The sequence below is a fragment of the Diuraphis noxia genome, unplaced genomic scaffold (genome assembly GCF_037042655.1).
Source record: "Diuraphis noxia isolate RWA-SAM2 unplaced genomic scaffold, SU_Dnox_SAM2 contig0001, whole genome shotgun sequence".
Lineage (NCBI taxonomy): Eukaryota > Metazoa > Arthropoda > Insecta > Hemiptera > Aphididae > Diuraphis > Diuraphis noxia.
This window is the reverse complement of record NW_028301711.1, coordinates 72662302-72681514: the sequence shown is the minus strand read 5'-3', so window position 1 is coordinate 72681514 and position 19213 is coordinate 72662302. Positions and strand designations below refer to the sequence as shown.

Below are 19213 nucleotides of genomic sequence, written 5' to 3'. Positions count from 1 at the left end.
AGAGAAAATAAATGATCCGAATTCGAATCGCTGGGCTGAGGGGTTTTCGATTTCTTTCGAACACAGTATACTTGAAGTAGGTACCTATTTAATAGTTTCGTGTAAATTGTAATACTTCGCAACACAACCCACTGGATATAATTATATATAATACAGTGCATCTATATAATGCGATACAATGCAGTTGCAGTAGGTACCAATAATAATAATAATAATATTATTATTATTATTATTATTATACACGGTCTGACACAGAGTACCATCATACAGCATGACACGACGAAGCCTTTAAATATTAGTACCTACCTATATTACAATATCATACAGTTTATAACAACAGTCGGTTCGTTCCGCGTGTTGAACATTTATCTAGCTACATTTCATTGTTTAGTCTCCAGAGTAGTTCAATGTGTACCTATATTATTTAACCAATAAACATACATGTATGTAGTTACTATACATAGATATTATTATTTACTGTATACAGGTACTATTAAACGACCGATCACAATTATTATAAATAAATTAAAACGCAATATTAAGTAGCGCTCCCCTTGGAGAATTGAACAGTATAAGTTTTTTAGGTGTATAGTTATTTTATGTTCCACCGTATTGGGGAAGAGTCCATGTGAATACATTATAATATAAATAAGACATAAAAAAAAAAATTAAAAAAAATATGTGCACTAACCGAATAACGAGCTCCCCGCTCGTGACTTATCAAGAATGAATGGCTTGTCCATTAAAACATGTAACTTTATACTTTTCTCCGTAATTATGTGGTTGATAACGGAATAGTCCAACTAGAATAATACGAAATAATTGTTGTAAAACACCGGGCATTATATGCGTGCTCTACTTGTAGACACTTGTGATAAATTAAATGTAGTTATAAGAATTTGGTTACCATCATGTTCGACGGATCGCAGTCGCTGCACGGAAACAGTAAAAATATTATCGAATGTGCCGTCCTGAAACGCAACTTCGACGCGAATCGAATGGCGTTGAATACGTCTGAATTTCCGTTACCTGTAAAACATCGATTGAATAATAGAGGTTTTGAATTTGTATTATTTTAAATTGAAAACATCGTCCGATCATTATAAACTATAATACAGTGTAGCGGGAATCCAGCTCTTCATAAAATAATTATTTTATAGCCCCACAATATTATAAATGACGATATTAATTTATATAAATTATATATAGATACCAATTTGTATGTTGCTCAAAAACTGTAAGAATAGGGTTGGGCTTGCAAAAATTTGACCGTTTATTACAACACTGTGAGGCTCGTCGAATAATCCGTTGCCACCAAAGAAAACAGCTGAAAATCTGAAATCGCAATTAAATTCTATAATGATTGGCTTATTAACGATTGTATTTTAAATAAAAAATAGTCAAATAACATTGTTTAGTATAGTCAAAACTGATGCTATTTTTAGTTTTCAGCCAAACTGAATACTTTTCATCGACAATTGTTGAATATTGTTCATATTTTTATAAATTTTACAGCAATGTGAAATACTGTCCATCATACTGCTAGATCCTTTGGTCTTGCCCAGTCAATTTACTTCTTGAGTATGAACAAAATATTTTTTTATGCAGTATTTTTTCTATTACTTTTTCTATTTACTTTATTACTAATAATTATATAATAATGATAAAAAAAAATTAAAAAAATTAAAATTAATAAATTTTATATTAATTGTAATTATATTAATTGCCTATTTATTATATTCTGAAGAGGTATTTTAAAATAATTATAGTAATTCTATACCTAAAATATTGACGAATGATCTATGTACGCAGCTTTGCAAAATAAGTAAATGCAAGTGTAGGGAAAGTAGACAAACGTTGCAGTTTTAAGTGTCATTCTATGAAATCACATTAAAAAAAAATAGGTGACAACACAATTCTAAATATTATTTTTATTTATTACAATTAAAATTGTTCAGCATATAATGCATGCTATTACAAGTTTAAATAATTTTAATATTACAAAAATTTAATTATTTATTTCTTATGGCGCTGTGTTATCAATATTAAACACATGATTACCATCATTATTTTAATTGTTTTAAAATATTCAGAATAATATATGATAGATAGGTGATAATGAAATTATATATCAATATGATATAAATTACTTTGTAATAAATTTAGTAGAAAATATTGTACAAAAGAATATTTTTTTATATTTAAATTTCCCAGGAAATACCGAAAGTCCTGGCAGTGTGTACACTATTCAATATACATTTATCAGTATATGTAATTATTGACTGTAAAATATTATAATATATAATAATATAATATAAGGTATAATGAGATATCGTTGTATGGTGAATTTATAGGTATAATTTTTCACCTATTTATACTACTATTTCATATTTTGTCATGTCAAAATAACACTTTTATTTATTTCAACGTTATAACTTTATCAAAATGTACCAACACGAGGACTGACATATTTTTAAGATGAACTCTACTAGCTCAACCTTGACGCATTTATGCTACGTGGTTTACGTTCTTCGAGACAATAGCCTATTAAAATAAATATTTTCGAAAGGTAAGGTGATAAAATATTTACAAAAAATCCATGAGTACCATATTAAATTAAGTACATATGACTTAATAATAAAAATCGATACTTACTCTATTTAATACACATTTACGTATAAACGCATTAATATAGATACCTATTTATAATGTATAGAATTATAACCTATAACATTACTTTAGACGACCGACAATGTATATTATCTAACAACCTATCTAAATTATACGATTATACTGAATGAAAACTAACTTATTTTTCTTCTTTGTCGTAAGAGATGTTATAATGTTAAATGTTTATAATATTAGGTACATCTATTAAACTATATTGAGTGGGTATACATTTTTATTATTTTTAATGGGTCGATTATTTATGGTTGTCATCAAATATAGTTACGCAATAACGAAAGCAATGTTAATATTATTATCGTCGTATGATTCGGTGATCGTTCGGTCCTAAGCAGATACCTTTAAACAATTTATTATAAATGCTCTTCCAAATTATTTATATGTGCAGTAGTAATAGTTTATTAGTTTTTTGCTTAATGCGAAGTTGAGTAACAGCTGTATCCTGCCACCATTTACAGGTTGATTCACAAAGTATGGTCTGAGTTCACCCCTTTTATCCCATGATAATGTAATTATTATTTTAATCTCTGGTTTTTAGTTTTTTTTTATTATTATTAATGTAATACCTACCACAGCATGTTCAAATATGAACTAAAATTATTTATACTATTAAGAAGTGCCTCGAGGTGATTCAAACATATTTTTTTTTATCAAATTACAACCATCGTTTAAATGTAAATTGTCAAGAGGTTATTTGATGAATATGAGGTTCATCTATATTTATAAATTTAAATCATCACTGGAAGATTTTTAGATATTAAAATGTACATACTAAAGATAATAATTTATAGTAGGTAATAGTTATAAATAAAATGACAAATATGAAACAGTAATAATAACATAATATTTTATTTGGATCTGACATAGATAGTACTTAATTCTTTATTATTACACATAGAAATTTTTTTTATAATTTTTTCAAATGAATAAAATATTTATAATTATAATTTTAAAACTATCATATATAGCAACTATAAAATCTTTTAACCTATTATCTTTGGCATAACTTTGTTTATTTTTATTGAAGAAATATAAAAATAAATTTAAGTTATAACTTTAAGTGCTATATGCCTATATACAATTTATAATATACCGAAAATTGTTTTAACTTTTTAACTTACTGTTAATTCTCTTATTAGGTAATTTATTTACTTAACTACATTAATAAGGCTTGTTCTAAGTAATAACTTTAATTTGTGAAATAATTTGAAGTTATAAATTAAATTAAAACACGTTAACAGAGAATGATATTGTGATAATTTAGTTAAAATTAGAAGTGAATTAAGTATTTTTTTTTTATTTTTTTATCACAGTGTAGTTAACGATATTAAATAAAAGTACACAAATAAATATTTAATTTATGGTTGGTTTAATAATTTAGAAGACGCAAAGTTATAATCACCTAAGCCATTACAGCATTTAATAAAAATAAGAAACCATAAAATAAATTGAAACAAAATTATTAAGTATTTAAAAATTTTGAAAGTTGCACAATCATAATGATTAATGTGGACTTGGGGATAATTAAAAAAATCTAAGCACTTATTTTTAACAGATTTAAGTTTATATTTTTCTCCATATTAATTTTAAACTATCAAAGCAAAATATATTATTTGGTAACTATTAACGTTATGAATTATGATTGACTTATTAACACCAATCTAACTAGACTAATTCAAGTTATTTTTTTCATTAACTTCCCCGCTTTTGTTTATACGATTGTCGGTCAGACAATATAAATATTTTAGTGACTTATAAATTATAAAAACATTGATTTTATAATAGAATAAATAAAATAACATCAATACTAGTAATTATCTACATTTTACATAATAACACGACGCTCACAGAAAAATGATATTCAATCATATAATGGTTAAAAAAAAAGCGGGTAAGCGGGTAACGGTCTGTTGTCTAGAGCGTCATTGTAATGGATGTGTTAAATTTAAATTCAATTATATAAAATCATTATATACCAAGACGATTCGATTACTAATTAGATATATATTTTATGATATTATTGTGAATAAAGTAATTTATTTTACTATATGATAGCATTAGTACTATAATTGGTTAAATTCGATTTTGTCGAAAAAATTGCAGTTGAATATGTCATTATCAATTCATGTATATGAATTATATTAATATATATATTCTAAAAGTTTCAAATACTCACGAATTTTACTTATAAATTACAACAAAATAACTAATATCGTTATTTTTCTTAGTTTAAATATGTAATATTATTAATGTCTATCTACGGTAATTTGTTTCAGAGTTACACCCAAACCCAAAATTGATTTTGCCGAAACCCTATTTTGCGTAAAAATTACCGTTTTTCCTAATGAAAACTTCTGAGAGTTTTAATTTTGACTTCACGAATGCACCATCTAGATTCACTTTGCCACCATAAAAATATTGAAGTTGCAAATCGAAGCATTATTTCTACTACTTATCGTGTACAGCCGTACAAGACACACACACACATAATTAGTAATTACATAGAATATACAACAAATTAGAGCTTGTCGTTGCTACCATAATACGCATAATACTATTATGATCCCTGTACTTAAGGTTAATAATAACACTGAAATAAGTAATAACTAATCTAAATTCTGATTTGTAAAAATTTATTTTTTCTGTTTCTATCGATATCGGTACCTACCAGAGTGCAAAAAAGGCTAAAAATCAATGTTTCACCTCATTATTCGTATAAGTCATTGATTATTACTTATGTTAATTTTCAAATCATTTTAAATAGTTATCAAACAAAATAAAAAACATTGCAACAGGTATATCATTTCCACATTCTTTGTTGTGCCCTAAAAATGCGAAATCCAATTAGACATTGCATGGTCCGATATTAGTTAGGAATAAAAAGGAATCAACTTTCGTAAATTTTTGTTAAACCGAAACGTTTGCGGTCGAGTTCTAATCTTTGATCTTTCTGATGTAGGTATGGTTATACTCACTTGTTGTTCGTCATCCCAACATCGTGCAACTCTTTGACCATCATCGTGAGCAGGGTGTGCACGTTCTTTTTTTCCGCAAAGTTCTCGTTGCATTGTTTGGCCTCGACGATGAACACGATGTCGGCCGACGACGGTACGTGGCTACCGTTGATACTCAAGAAATCGCCCTCGGTGATTTCCGTGTTGTTTATTGCGTGACACCTGTGGCGAAATTCGGGCGACACCGTAAAATATAGTTATAGCGACATTACGGATCGGGCAAAATGGATTATTACACGGTATAAAATTATCTACGTAGGGATTCGTCTGAAATTAGCTACACTAATCACATACAATTCTAGTTTTGAGCTAATTTTTTTTATCAAATACCATATTATTTTACAATATGCAAAAAAAAAATTTTATTTCTTATAAATTATATAAGTATTATATGATATTATTTTGGTATTTAACCAACGTAATGTAAGAGCCTACCTTTTTACTATAAGTTGTTAAGTTTAAGTGGAGTATTTTGTAAGATACCAATGAGGAGATGTAAATAAAAATTTGAATGAGTAGATTCAAAGTTACTAAATTTTCAAAGTATCTGAAAATATGGTCTTTGATTTTATTTAAATATTCCATCAATCAGAATCAAAATAAACTAATATTGTTGATTTATTCCAGAAAGACAATTTTTTGTCCCAAACAACCAAACCTATTTTAGAAAATAACTACTGTTATTACCTATTTATACTAATAATAATAAAAATAATAATATTAAATGGAAAGATCCCGTATTGAAAGCTCATGTGACAGGCCATTAAAAAAATTAAATAATTTCCGACCACTGACCTGACACAGTTTGTCGGTGTACGGACTGGCAGATTTTCTATGGAGCACATTTCGCTGTAGGCGGTCGCCGATGTACACGTCTCGTTTTTGTTGGCTTGTTTCAGACACAGGTCGTAATATGGACTAGGGTTTATCTGCAAAATATAAAAAATGTACGATAGGACGTACTAGTATATTAGTTACCTACAGTCCTACATATAGATATTATCACAGTGTCATTATCGTGTGACCGGAGTTACGGTGTATAATAATAATAATAATATGATGTACCGGCCGGGTATTCGATTTAAACAGTGACCTGCAAGAATATCGCCTGTTATTGTCATTTATCGGGAATGATGTAATTTACATTTACATCATGTTAAATATAGGCACTATTAATGCTTATCGTACAATTCTACGATCGACAACCGTTTTGAAATTCTATTATAGTCTAGATTTGTCGTGATATTATGTTGTACCTATTAAAGGCTCTTTCTTTTGCAGGCTTTCAAATATCTTTAGAAACGTTAATTCTAAAATCCCAAAACAGTAAATTTGAATTTTTCAATTATTTGCGAAAAGCTGAATAATCTACACTAAGAGAATTAAGTGATTGAAATTAATAAAACAAAAATGTTTTAGAAACTCTTATGGGAGTATAAGGATTAAGGACACATTAAACTGATTATATATGACTATTGTGTATAGGCATTAAGTACATAATATACATTATATTTATTTTATATTCACTGTTGGAGTTTGAATGATTAACTACCATCTATTGCTCTAAAAACCTTTTGTAAACCCTATTGTGGGTTAATCATAATAATATTATGTATGTATTTACGTATCTATACAATACACCAATAGCTATAAAAATTATTTTAATAAGATTTACATAGCGCAGATAGAGTGCGGGTACAACGGCATGCCAAAATTCAAATACAAATAACTGACGGGTGATGGAATTATATTATATAAAAATGTAATAACTTGTAATAACGGTCTTTTTTAGCACTAAGAAGAGTAAAATCATACTTAAGATTAAATATGAAAGGCAAATACTAAATGCAATGGCGTTCCTAAATAATATTATATTATTAAAAAAACACATCTAACCAATAACAATATTATTAATATTTTTACTGTCAAATAAGCTCGTCAAAACTTCTAAAATTTATATTATTTTTACTATCATTAATTGTTCAGTATATTATTTACAGTACCTACTTGTATTTTTCTATTCTTATTTTTAGGGGTTAGGCTATTATGTGGGCAGCAATACAGAAATATTATAATACTATTGTCCAAAGACGTAATACCTGCTTACATGATTTTAATTAGGTATCTGCCTACTATCAAAATATTATAATATCAGTAATATCACATATTATATATTATTATCGGTTTTTTCACTGCATTATAATTCGTTTCTCTGTATCTACTCAGAAATTGATTTACATTTTTTACAGAGCGAGATACTGATATAAGTATTAAATGGCGCGTGGTTTTCATCCGACATCCTAATCTAAGACTCGCGGCGCCTGTGACTCGCTGTTAAATCCGGTAAGCATATCCGCTGGCCGCTGCCGTTACTGTATGACTGTATGCTATTACCAGAGCTGTGAATTTAATGCACTCTAAATACATGAAATACGAACGCAATAATTGTGCGCTCAGCAATAAGAAAATAAACATTACAAAAGGTATAAATTAAATATTCCGGAATATGTGAAATTTACTTGATGAAAAAAAATTAACAATTATATTTATACTTAAGTAAATATATTATGTATGGTTAGGTTAGAATAGTAGTGTTCAAAGGTAGGTAGTCATAAAATATAGTAAGCGTAAAATATTAAGCTTGTACATTAGCAAAATAAATGTGTATTATAACAAAAAATACAAACGGTATTCATATTAAAAATAATACGCATTATACATTTTCGCTGCACATGAATTGCGTCCCGAAATCTCTTTTCCACATGAATTGCGTCTCAAAGATATTTAACGACTACACGAATTGCGTCCCAACCATATTTAACAACTACCCGAATTGCGTCCCAACGTAAAAACATTATTTTCCTTCTCATTTCATACAGACTTAGGACTGTCGATAGCAAATTACGACTAACAGTAGGTTAAAAATATTGTTTTTTTATCATTGTTATGCAATTAGATGTGTAAGTAAAATAAAATGTGTAGGTTAATAATATAATAATAATAATATAATAGTTAAAAAATAAATATATATCAAAAAAGTTATAATTAAAAAATTAAAGCCTACATTTTATGTAAAAATATTATATAACAGGTACTGATTTCGACGATTCCACAAACCAGTATTTTTTTCCCAGATATGAAATAAAAATAAAAAACATTAAAAAGATAGCTATATACACTATTGTATGAAAAATTATCCAAAATAGATTTTATAATTAGAACAATATTGTAATATTTTATATAATATTTCTATTTTACTTTTTTTCATTTAGAAATTTAGAATGTATTTCGTCGATACAGAAATTCATTGCATCCACAGCCCTAATTATTGTTTATTATTATTAGCTTCCAAATATCTGATTAACTCAGAAATTGAATCAAAAAAATAAACATAACTCTCTCCCGAAAAAAAAAGAAATACAATATTCCTTACTATAAACACCGTTGATTTTTCTGGTTATAAATCAAAATCATTAAGGCATTAAATAATATTGGTCGCAAAAATTATGAGGGAACTTTCTTCCCAACAGGGTACGTCATTTTGTTTTTGGTAGTTCCGTCCATTTATTATTATGGTGAATGGTGATGGTTACACGACGAATACGAATGACGATGAATATTACTAATATTATGCGTACCACGGAAAAGCAGGTGAATAGTGGTGAGGTCTTGTGTTTGAAATAACTGTCACAGATCTCCACAATTTGTGCGCTGGGCGACGATTTCCTCTGGAGAGACGGATACGCGCTGCAGCTGTTTTCGTTCAATGACCAGCTCTCAGTGAACTTGTACAAGTCTGGTTCCAAGTAACCATTGGACGAAAGCATGTCGTCGATGGGCTCATTGTCCAGCGTTCCAAGCAATCCCGCTGTCTTCCCGAAATACCAACCTGAAAAAGTCGTGTAACAGAAAGCATACATGTATGTAATGGTATAATAGTTATTATTAATTGAAACAATACTATTTCGATATTTGATCAATTTATTATTTATTATAGTCAATAATAATTACAGTATACTATTAATTTAATTATTTTAGTTTATTTTAATCATCAGCACTTAAAATCTTAAACCATTAAATAACGAAGATCTTGGAATAATCTTAGATGAATATCTTTATTAAAGACTATAGTTAATAGTTAATAATACAAAATAATTGTTTATATGTATACTTTAAATTAAAACATTTAATAACATTTTAAAAACTATTATGATATCACCTAAATCTGAGAAAAATTTAATTTTAAAAGAGAAAGTTTATGTAAGACCTTGAAAAAAGTTGTTTTTTAGAAAATAATTGTTCTATACCTCAAGTCTCAAATGCATAAGATTGGATTCGAGAAGCGATTGATAAAAAATCTGTTCCAGTAATTTAATGATTTTTAACTTTCAATCTAAATTCTAAACCTGTTTGAATCAAATATACTAATAAATTCTAACTTTTATTTATAACTATAGAATTACCATTTTGTTATGTTGTTCCTCTTTTATTTCATCTATTGATGATTCAATAAATTTTCAAGTTAATCAAAATTATTTTCATCAGTAATGTGATAATGAAGTATTGAAGTGTGATTATAAATATACTGACTAATATTATTAAAAGTACAATGTCATGCACTCATACCTACTCCTTAAAAAAAAGCTTTATCTTTTAGTTATTTGATACCTATAAATTTAACTTGTAAAATTATCATCCAATGAGTCTTATTTGATAAGGAAATGTTTTTATAATCATGTTAATTACATTCAAAATTAATCTTTTAGAAAATTAACACTTTTAAAACTCTTTTATATAGTTGTCGATGACGAATCAATTTTATAAACATTATATTTTCCATAATTTCGGTCTTAAATTTAACATGCATGTATAATGTGGTACTCATATAATATATTGGTCAAATGTCAAAATATGATCGTTTCTTCTATCCAAAAAAAATTTTTTCAGATGTTTATCTTATAAATATTAAAAAATTATATGTAATACGAATTTCTCACCCGGGTTAAAATTGTATTGGTAGGTAGTTTTTTTTAAAATTAATTCTCTATAAACCAGATATTTTACATTACATTTTAAAGTGTTATTTTAATTATTTCATAATATGATTGATCGACTTAAACTCCTTGAGTGAATAAACGAAGGAATAGGTGTAACTTAATCAATTCTAGGAAAAAAACACGCATTTGATTTATCAAACATAAATACAAAACCTATGGGAACATTTTAACAGTGTTGTGCAATAGCTAAATTTAGTTAGATAAATGTATCTAGATAAAACAATCGTATCTTTTATCTTATCTAGATAAATTACACAATTGGTATCTACCTGTCATCTAAGATAGAAAACTTCGTCATCTAAATTAATTTATCTAGATTGTTCACGAGACGTAGTCTGAAAAATATACGAACATCATATTTTCTGATATTATTTTTAAAATTGTATAATGAATTATACGTATATATTTAGGTACCTAGAATTATTATTATCATTTGTCGCTAATGTGCACCACTTTTAAGAAATTAATAATAATAAGTGTATCATTGATCGTCGATAGACAACAATAGATAAGCTTTATATAATAATATTAAATAATTTCAAGTCGAAGGTCTAAGAATAACCTGATAGACGATAGTACTGGAAAGTGGGAATATTGGTATTATAATAGTTTAAAAATACCAATAACTAATAAGAATAAACCACCAGCTCCACTCAGTCCACTCACCATTATTAATTAACTACTGCAGTCTGCAAGTTATAAATATTTCATTTATTATTATTCATTGCCTATGGAAAAAGTATCATACCATCACAATTGAGTATTGAGATATATAGTCATAACTCATAATTGTATTAATATTTTCTACAAACCTAATACAAAAAATAAAATTTAACAAATTCATGTTTTAAGAATAACATTTCTAAAAAATCATCTCATTTTCATCTAGATAAAATTGATTTTATCTGTATGTATATCTAGATATATTTTAATTTATCATTATCTATCACTAACTAGATATATTTTGAGTTCATATATCTTATCTATATCTAGATACAAAAAAATTATCTAAGCACAACACTGCATTTTAATGTCTGTCGGTAATATGAAAAATAATTTTGATTTGTTTTCCACCATAGATAGATACGTTTTTTAACTGTTAAAAATAATTTAACTGGATTTATTAATAAAGGTGCTTTAAGTAGATTTTTCATCTACCATTTATGATAAATAATTTTTTGTCCAAACATGTTAATTTTATGTTATAATGTCATTATTAAGCTAAACAAGTTAAAAAAGTTTAAAAATTAATAGTTTAACAGCTTCATTGTTATAGTATTTAAATGATAATACGTTTAATGTAGGTAGGTATAAATAATTATTTGCCTCTACTCTTTAGTCTTTATACATAAAAAAAAAATATAATTTCGATCATAACGATTTTTAATGTATACTCAACAATGACCGGATAAATATAATGACAAGACAACAGCAGCACACAGAAAAAAAGTCATAAGTATTTATTTTTCTGAAAAATATTGTTAACGGAAAATCCTGATTTATATTACTAGCATTAATACTATATAAAGTTATGAGCAAATATAACAGTTAACAATATAAAATTGAAAAAATAATCTGTATGATAGGCGATACTTGACGAACATTCATCTCAGTGTTTACACACCTCAAAGATATTTTCATATCATACATTTATTTTAAGCTTGTTAATTGTTTTATATTTCGAATTTATCAAGGTTGGTTTAAGAATGAACTTATGAATTAATTTGATGTGGATAATTTAAATCTAAATTCAAATCTTAAAACAATCTTTAATATTATTTACTATTTTCATAATATCATCAATAAATAATCACTAATATTAATGATCACTAATGTACATACTAGATACCAAATTCATCTTACTATTTAAATGTCTATATAAATTAATAATCATGTTCAAATTGTTAAAAATGTACCATTGTAAATATCAATAGATGTAGATATTCAAGGCTAGGAACATCTTATCTTATCTTAATATAAAAATAAATAAATAAATAAATAATCAATGTTTAATGTGTTAAAATATTTAAAAAGAATATTCCGTTTTTATTTAAATTTTTTAAAACTATTTTCATACACTTGGGAAAATTTTACCAATACTTTATTTATTTTATAAGAAAATATTTACTTCCAAGTAATTGAAGTGAAAAATATATTGTTTATGATAAATGAACCAATAATGATAAAACAATAAACCTGATTTGTTTGAAAAATGGAAAATGTTGTACGATAATCACAATAGAACTTGTTGGGCATATAATTATTATATTATATTTAAGTTGAAAATATTTTATAAATTGGTGGGAAAATACATAAATGAGTTTGTTGTTTATTCTTGTAACCATGATTAATAAAGTAATAATCGAAGACTATATAAAAATTATATAAAAACTTAGTCAAAAAGATCAAGGTCAACAACATTGAATAATTGAAACAAAATATAATATTATGCATAAAAAACTTAAAATTTATCATGGAATTAATATTGAAACCACACTAAAATAATAATATTTTAAGTATATTAATTTGTTTATTAAACATGATTTTGATTTTTTTTTTGAATAATTGTTGTTACATTGTTGTAAGTTACATCAATTATTATTTAAAAATTTAAAATATGCATATAATAGGTAGAGAATAAATGTCAAATATATTTTTTAAATAGAAATAATTATAGTGAAAATAACTTCTTGATAATATTAAAATCAAAGAATGGATGATGGATCTTGATTAGCCAACTACATTATGTTTAGTATTGAATTGTTTTTAAATAGAGAGTAGGAAGATTTAAGTGAGAAGGAGTTGGGGACAATGATGGTTTAATGGAGGGACAAGAAAATGAACTTTATTTCATAATATAGAAGCTTCAATTTCAGAATTGATTAATTTAAAAAAAAAAAACGATTACTACATCGTCTCTTCTGTCTAATAAATATTTTAAATTAAGTACGCTAAAAACAGAAGAGTTATCATGCGGAGAGTAATCAATTTTTCAGAATAAAAGCATACAGCATGAGAAATGTGCAATGGACTCGACATTTATTGACAGTTGTGAATGGACCTCAGACAACTTTACTGTATCATAGTTTAAAATTGAATGAACGCTAAAATACTAAATATATTAAAAGAGGAAGTCAATTTGACATCTACGCAAATACATTTATTAACACAGCTAACAAATTAGAAGTTTTAAAAGCCGTATTTTCAATAGGTAGAAAAAATAAATCATAATTTTTCATCAAATATGTAGTCAAAATTAATAAACTTGTTCTAAACAAAATTAAAGCAACCCCTTTCAATAGATAATAAGATACACTAAACTATTCTGAATTATAAAATAGGTAAGTCATATAATTTCTACGAAAAAAGGTCCAAAAACATAAATGACTGTCAAAGGAATGAATGCTACGTTTTGTAAATACATTGAATGACTACAACTCTTTAGACTCAATTTTATAATGAATCCAAAATAAAAAATCAATAAATACGTAGCAAGATTATCGAAGACTAAATGATGCATGAACTCTTTTTTTTTAGAAAACCGTCTAAGGCGATTTAATTTTTTTTGAACATCAAATAATATTTTTGTATCATCAACATTAATATTTAGAATTTTTTCAGAAAACCGAGCAATATCAGGATAATATTGAAATAATAACCCTAAAGAAAAAAGTGAAACCCAGTATTATCATTACGAGTAATTCGACAACAGCAATATACGATTTACATCAATTAAAAAGATAATCAGTTTGAAAGTATAGTTAGTATAGAATACTATAGATACAGCTAAAAATAAACTTCATATCATTAATAAATTAATAATAAAAGAAATTAAAATATGTTCATTATTAATTAGTGACAAAACATGAGAAGGAATTTGCGAGTCGTGGGACTTTATAATTTTTAGGTATGGCACTAAAAAGTTTCAAAATCAAATAGATATTCAACTGTTTGTGATTATTCTTTGTCACGTCTTAATTTAATTTATTTTATTCTAGTTTTTGTACGTTTCGTTGTTTTTACTTTTTATTACATATTTACTACATATTCAGCAATATTTAAGATAATATTATATGGCAGATTTTTGAAATTTTAATTGATATAAAATCTCAAACTAAATTATTTCTTATAACAACCTTTCTCCACCTTCATTATTTAAAATTCTTAGGCACGCCATCACCACTGTTGTCAACTTTTATATTTTATTGATTTCATAGTTTCATACCTCTACGGATAGCAAAGACATTTACTGCAGGTCAGCTAAAGTTGTTCGTTTTATTATAATTACCCAATTACTATATGACGAATACTTTGAATTTATTTTATCAAAGTGTTTCATTATTTTTCAATCGCACTCATGAAACAATTTGGTGGAAATAAATAATAACAAGATCACACGTATGCTTATGTACAAGACGTACCTGTACAAGTATTTATACTTGAAATTAATTTAAAATCACTAAAAATGCAACAAAATATTATATACATACGTAAAAAAATCGAGTACAATGTATATTAGAAATACATCTGTTCCATCCAACTTACGCTCAAAATAAGAACCATACAATATAATATAAAATATAGTTTTAATAATAATATTTTTATTTGTGACCTAAATTTATAGATATTATTATATCAATATAAAAAAAAAGCGGGTAAGTCGTGTATGTCGCTCTGCTGTACAGTAGGTTACTGTAATGGATGGGATTAAATTTGAATGCAATGATAGGTATCATTGTATATGAAAAACGATTCTGAACGGAGATGATTTGTCAGCCTAAGATATATTATATTTAAATATTGTCATATATTCTATTTTGAAAAAAATATTTTATTTTTAAATTAAGACGCATTTTGCATAAGGCATGGTTAATCAATTAGTGTAGTTATTATGTAGTTATCATAATTCATACCTTATGTTATCATAGATATACATATACCTGGTTTGAGGATAAATCGTTATCATGACCCGATTTCATAAAAATTTAAAACTCGAACGCTCAAAACATTTTTCCTATAATGACGCTTCAAATTTTCTCGATAGCTATTTGAAGCAAAACTTATGGAAAACTTAATGTTGAATTTTATAACCTTAGATAAAAATACAAACAATATTATGAATTTTGAACTACAAAATAATTCGCAAATATTCATGGTTTTGACGAATTTTTGTCAATATTTGAAATTCAAATGCTTATAAAAATTTAATTTGCATTTTTGCATTACATTTTTTTTGTGATAAAGATTGAAAAACTTGTAAAGAATCTTATATTAAATTTTTAAATCTTAGTTTAAAAAAAAAAAATTTATATTAATTTATAGCTTAAAATAATTTGTGAATTTTTGTGATTTTTACGTATTTTGTCAAAATTCAAACTTTGAATGCTTATAAAAAAAAATTGTAACTATGAATTTCTTTTATTTTTCAACTGCTATTGTAATAATATGTTAAAAGCCTTGTATTAAATTTTCAAGATTTTCTACCTAAAAAATAAATTTTTATCGATTTTAATTTAAAAAAAAAACTAATAATGATTGAAAATTGCTATGAATAGTTCAACTTAAATCAATTTTTTTTTTAAATTTCACGGTGGATAGAACATAGATACTTATATAAACATTCGGTGAAAGTTTCATGTATCAATGGTCATTCGTTTTAAAGTTACATAAAAAATCAAAATTGATTTTGTCGAAAACTGATTGTACGTAAAATTTCCTGTTTTCCCTTAATTTTTAGTTTGTTTATCCCGATTATTTAGAAAAATATTAAGAATTTTTTTTTTGATCCCCCAAAGTATCAACTAGATTCACTTTCTGATTTAACAAGGTACTGAAGTTAAATGTCGAAGCATTTTTACTGCCCCAAAACGTAATGACAAACACAAAAAAAAATATTCATGGTTTTGACGAATTTTTGTCAATATTCGAACTTCAGATGCTAATAAAAAAAAATTGTGCTTATGTATTCTTATAATTTTTTATTCACTATAAGAACGACTTATGAAGAACTTTGTATTAAATTTTCAAGTATTTTGATAGGGCCAAAAAAATTTTATCGACACTTTAAACAAATGTTTTCAGACAAATTGAATATTTCAGTCGTCTATAAATATCTCAAAAAAAGTCGAAATATTTTGAAAATTAAATCATGTAAAGAAAATGCCAATCTAAATAACTGATAAAATTTTCAAGTATCTATGACTTATACTTTTTGAATAATAACAAATATTTAAAATCGTTTCAGGATAAATCGTTTTCGTTACGCTATTTCGTAAAAATTTAAAATTCAAACGCACTTAAAATTTTTCCTATAATGATGCTTCGAGTTTTCTCTATAGCTATTTGAAGGAAAACTTATGGAAAACTTAGTGTTGTATTTTTAATCCTTAGTTATAAACGCAAAAAATTTTATGATTTTTCAACTTCAAAATTACTTGCAAATTTTCGCGTTTTCGACAGATTTCGTAAAATTTTGAACTATAAACGCTTATAAAAAAAAATTGTGACTAACGATTTTTAATTTTTTTTAGCTACAATAAGAACAACTCATAAGGAATCATGTATTAAATTTTCAAGTTTTTTTGATCGTCCAACAGTTTTTTATTGATACTTAAAAAAAAAATTCTCAAAAAAATTGAAAATTGCAGTGGTCTATAAATAACTCAAAAAAAGTCAAAAACTTTTGAAAATTAAACCGTATATAGATAACACTAACATAAACATTTGGTGAAAATTTCAAGATTTACAGTGATTAGTTTTTGAATTACAACCATATAAAAAAAATCAATTTGGTCGAAAACTGATTTTGCGTGAAAATTCCCGTTTTTCTGTCATTTTTTTTTTGTTTTTCTCGATTTTTTTGAAAACTATTGGAAAATGTTTACTTTTGACCTCTATAATGCACCAAGGATATTCACTTTTACATGGGAAACCACCACCAAAGTTTGAAATCGAAGCATTATTTCGACTAGTTATGCTGTACACAGACACAAAAACAAACATAAAAAAAAAACACACACATCATTGTAAAATCAATACATTCATCACTTCGTTCAGCATCTAAAATTGTATTATATACAAAATATAAGACTAACGTGTATTTTGAAGTTTGAATAGTTTCGTTATATACCTATTATATTTAAATTTCGTAAAAAATGGAAGATAAAAATGATTATGCATACTGAATCATTGTACAATGAAACAAATTTGTAGCTTGGTTTTCATTGTGTTACTTGTAATAATAATAAAAATCTTACCTCTACCTAAAAATAACAGTACCTAGGTACTAATATCAACTGCACGTTTGCACGTCACAGATATCATAATTCCATAACGTATAATCATATTATAATTACGTAAATTTACTCGCCCCCGATTATAATAATTATTAATTTTAGTAGTTACAATAATACTAATTTTTTTACCTGATACGTGAAACGTGCAATATTGGAAATTCATGTTGCATATTAAAGATAAGCCCCTCTCACTATCCACTATGAGCAATTCGTTTTCGTAGTAGATAACTGTATCGTTCAGTTGCAGTGGCAGTTGTTTGATACTGTCGGGAAAAACTCTCACGTCCTGAAGCATAAACAAAGAAATGAAGACAATTTCAATGTAATTTTTGTATAATATACCTAAGTTGTTTTGGTTATTATTATTATTATTATTATTATTATTATTATTAGTAATATTATTAATAATAGTTATAATAGTATTTTATCATATCGTGAAGCCGGATGATTCACCAAGCACACTTACCCTAATTTTTTTTTTTAGTAATGAATTTATTCAAATTATAATTTTTGAAATTATAAAATATTCTCAAAGATCATAAATCTTTAAGTTTTCAAATCCTTGAGATTTTTGTACTACTTAAGGAGTGTCCTGTTGCGAAACAAACTTCTGTTTTTCAAATGAGAACCCCCTTTTTAACTGTTAAATTTTTATTAGTTATTTTTTTAAAAATATTTTGATGCACCTAATTTAAAATTTGAATAAGTAGTTTCTTAGTTATTACATTGTTTATAATAAGGATAATAGCCGTTAAAAATCGTTTTACAAAAGTATAATATACACGGAACTAGTATTTATGTTATATAAGTCGTTTTTACAAATTATTTAAGTTGATAGATTAATTTTGATGACTAATATTTTCAAATCCAACACATACCACACATTTTATAAGTTTAAACCATGGACCTTTTATCCTTAGAACACAAAGTTAAATAATTCAAAAACTACACATTAGAATTTTGATTTAAATACATCAAAATTCTCAAAAAAATAAATATCTGTTAAATAGTGTAAAAAATGTGGGTTCTCATTTGAAAAACAAAAGTTTGTTTCGCTACAGGACACTCCTGAAGTGTTACAAAAATTTCAAGAATTTTAAAACATAGTCTTCGAGATTTAAAGATTCCAAAAATCAGATTTTGAATCTTGAATAACTGCATT

At 25.8% G+C, this 19213-nt stretch overlaps 1 protein-coding gene and 1 pseudogene across 1 annotated transcript in view; one reads left to right on the top strand and one right to left on the bottom strand.

Moving 5' to 3' along the window:
* LOC149061615 (uncharacterized) overlaps window positions 1–19213 on the top strand; it is a 587539-nt pseudogene that overhangs the window by 182175 nt on the left and 386151 nt on the right.
* Apoltp (Apolipoprotein lipid transfer particle) overlaps window positions 1–19213 on the bottom strand; it is a 124495-nt gene that overhangs the window by 18302 nt on the left and 86980 nt on the right. Inside the window, exons 66-72 of the mRNA XM_089218145.1 lie at window positions 18181–18337; window positions 9338–9588; window positions 6495–6628; window positions 5661–5861; window positions 1214–1335; window positions 908–1029; window positions 692–803 (exon numbers count right to left, since the gene is read on the bottom strand). Of these exons, the coding sequence (XP_089074271.1) occupies window positions 692–803; window positions 908–1029; window positions 1214–1335; window positions 5661–5861; window positions 6495–6628; window positions 9338–9588; window positions 18181–18337 (1099 nt within the window). The remainder of the gene's footprint in view (window positions 1–691; window positions 804–907; window positions 1030–1213; window positions 1336–5660; window positions 5862–6494; window positions 6629–9337; window positions 9589–18180; window positions 18338–19213) is intronic.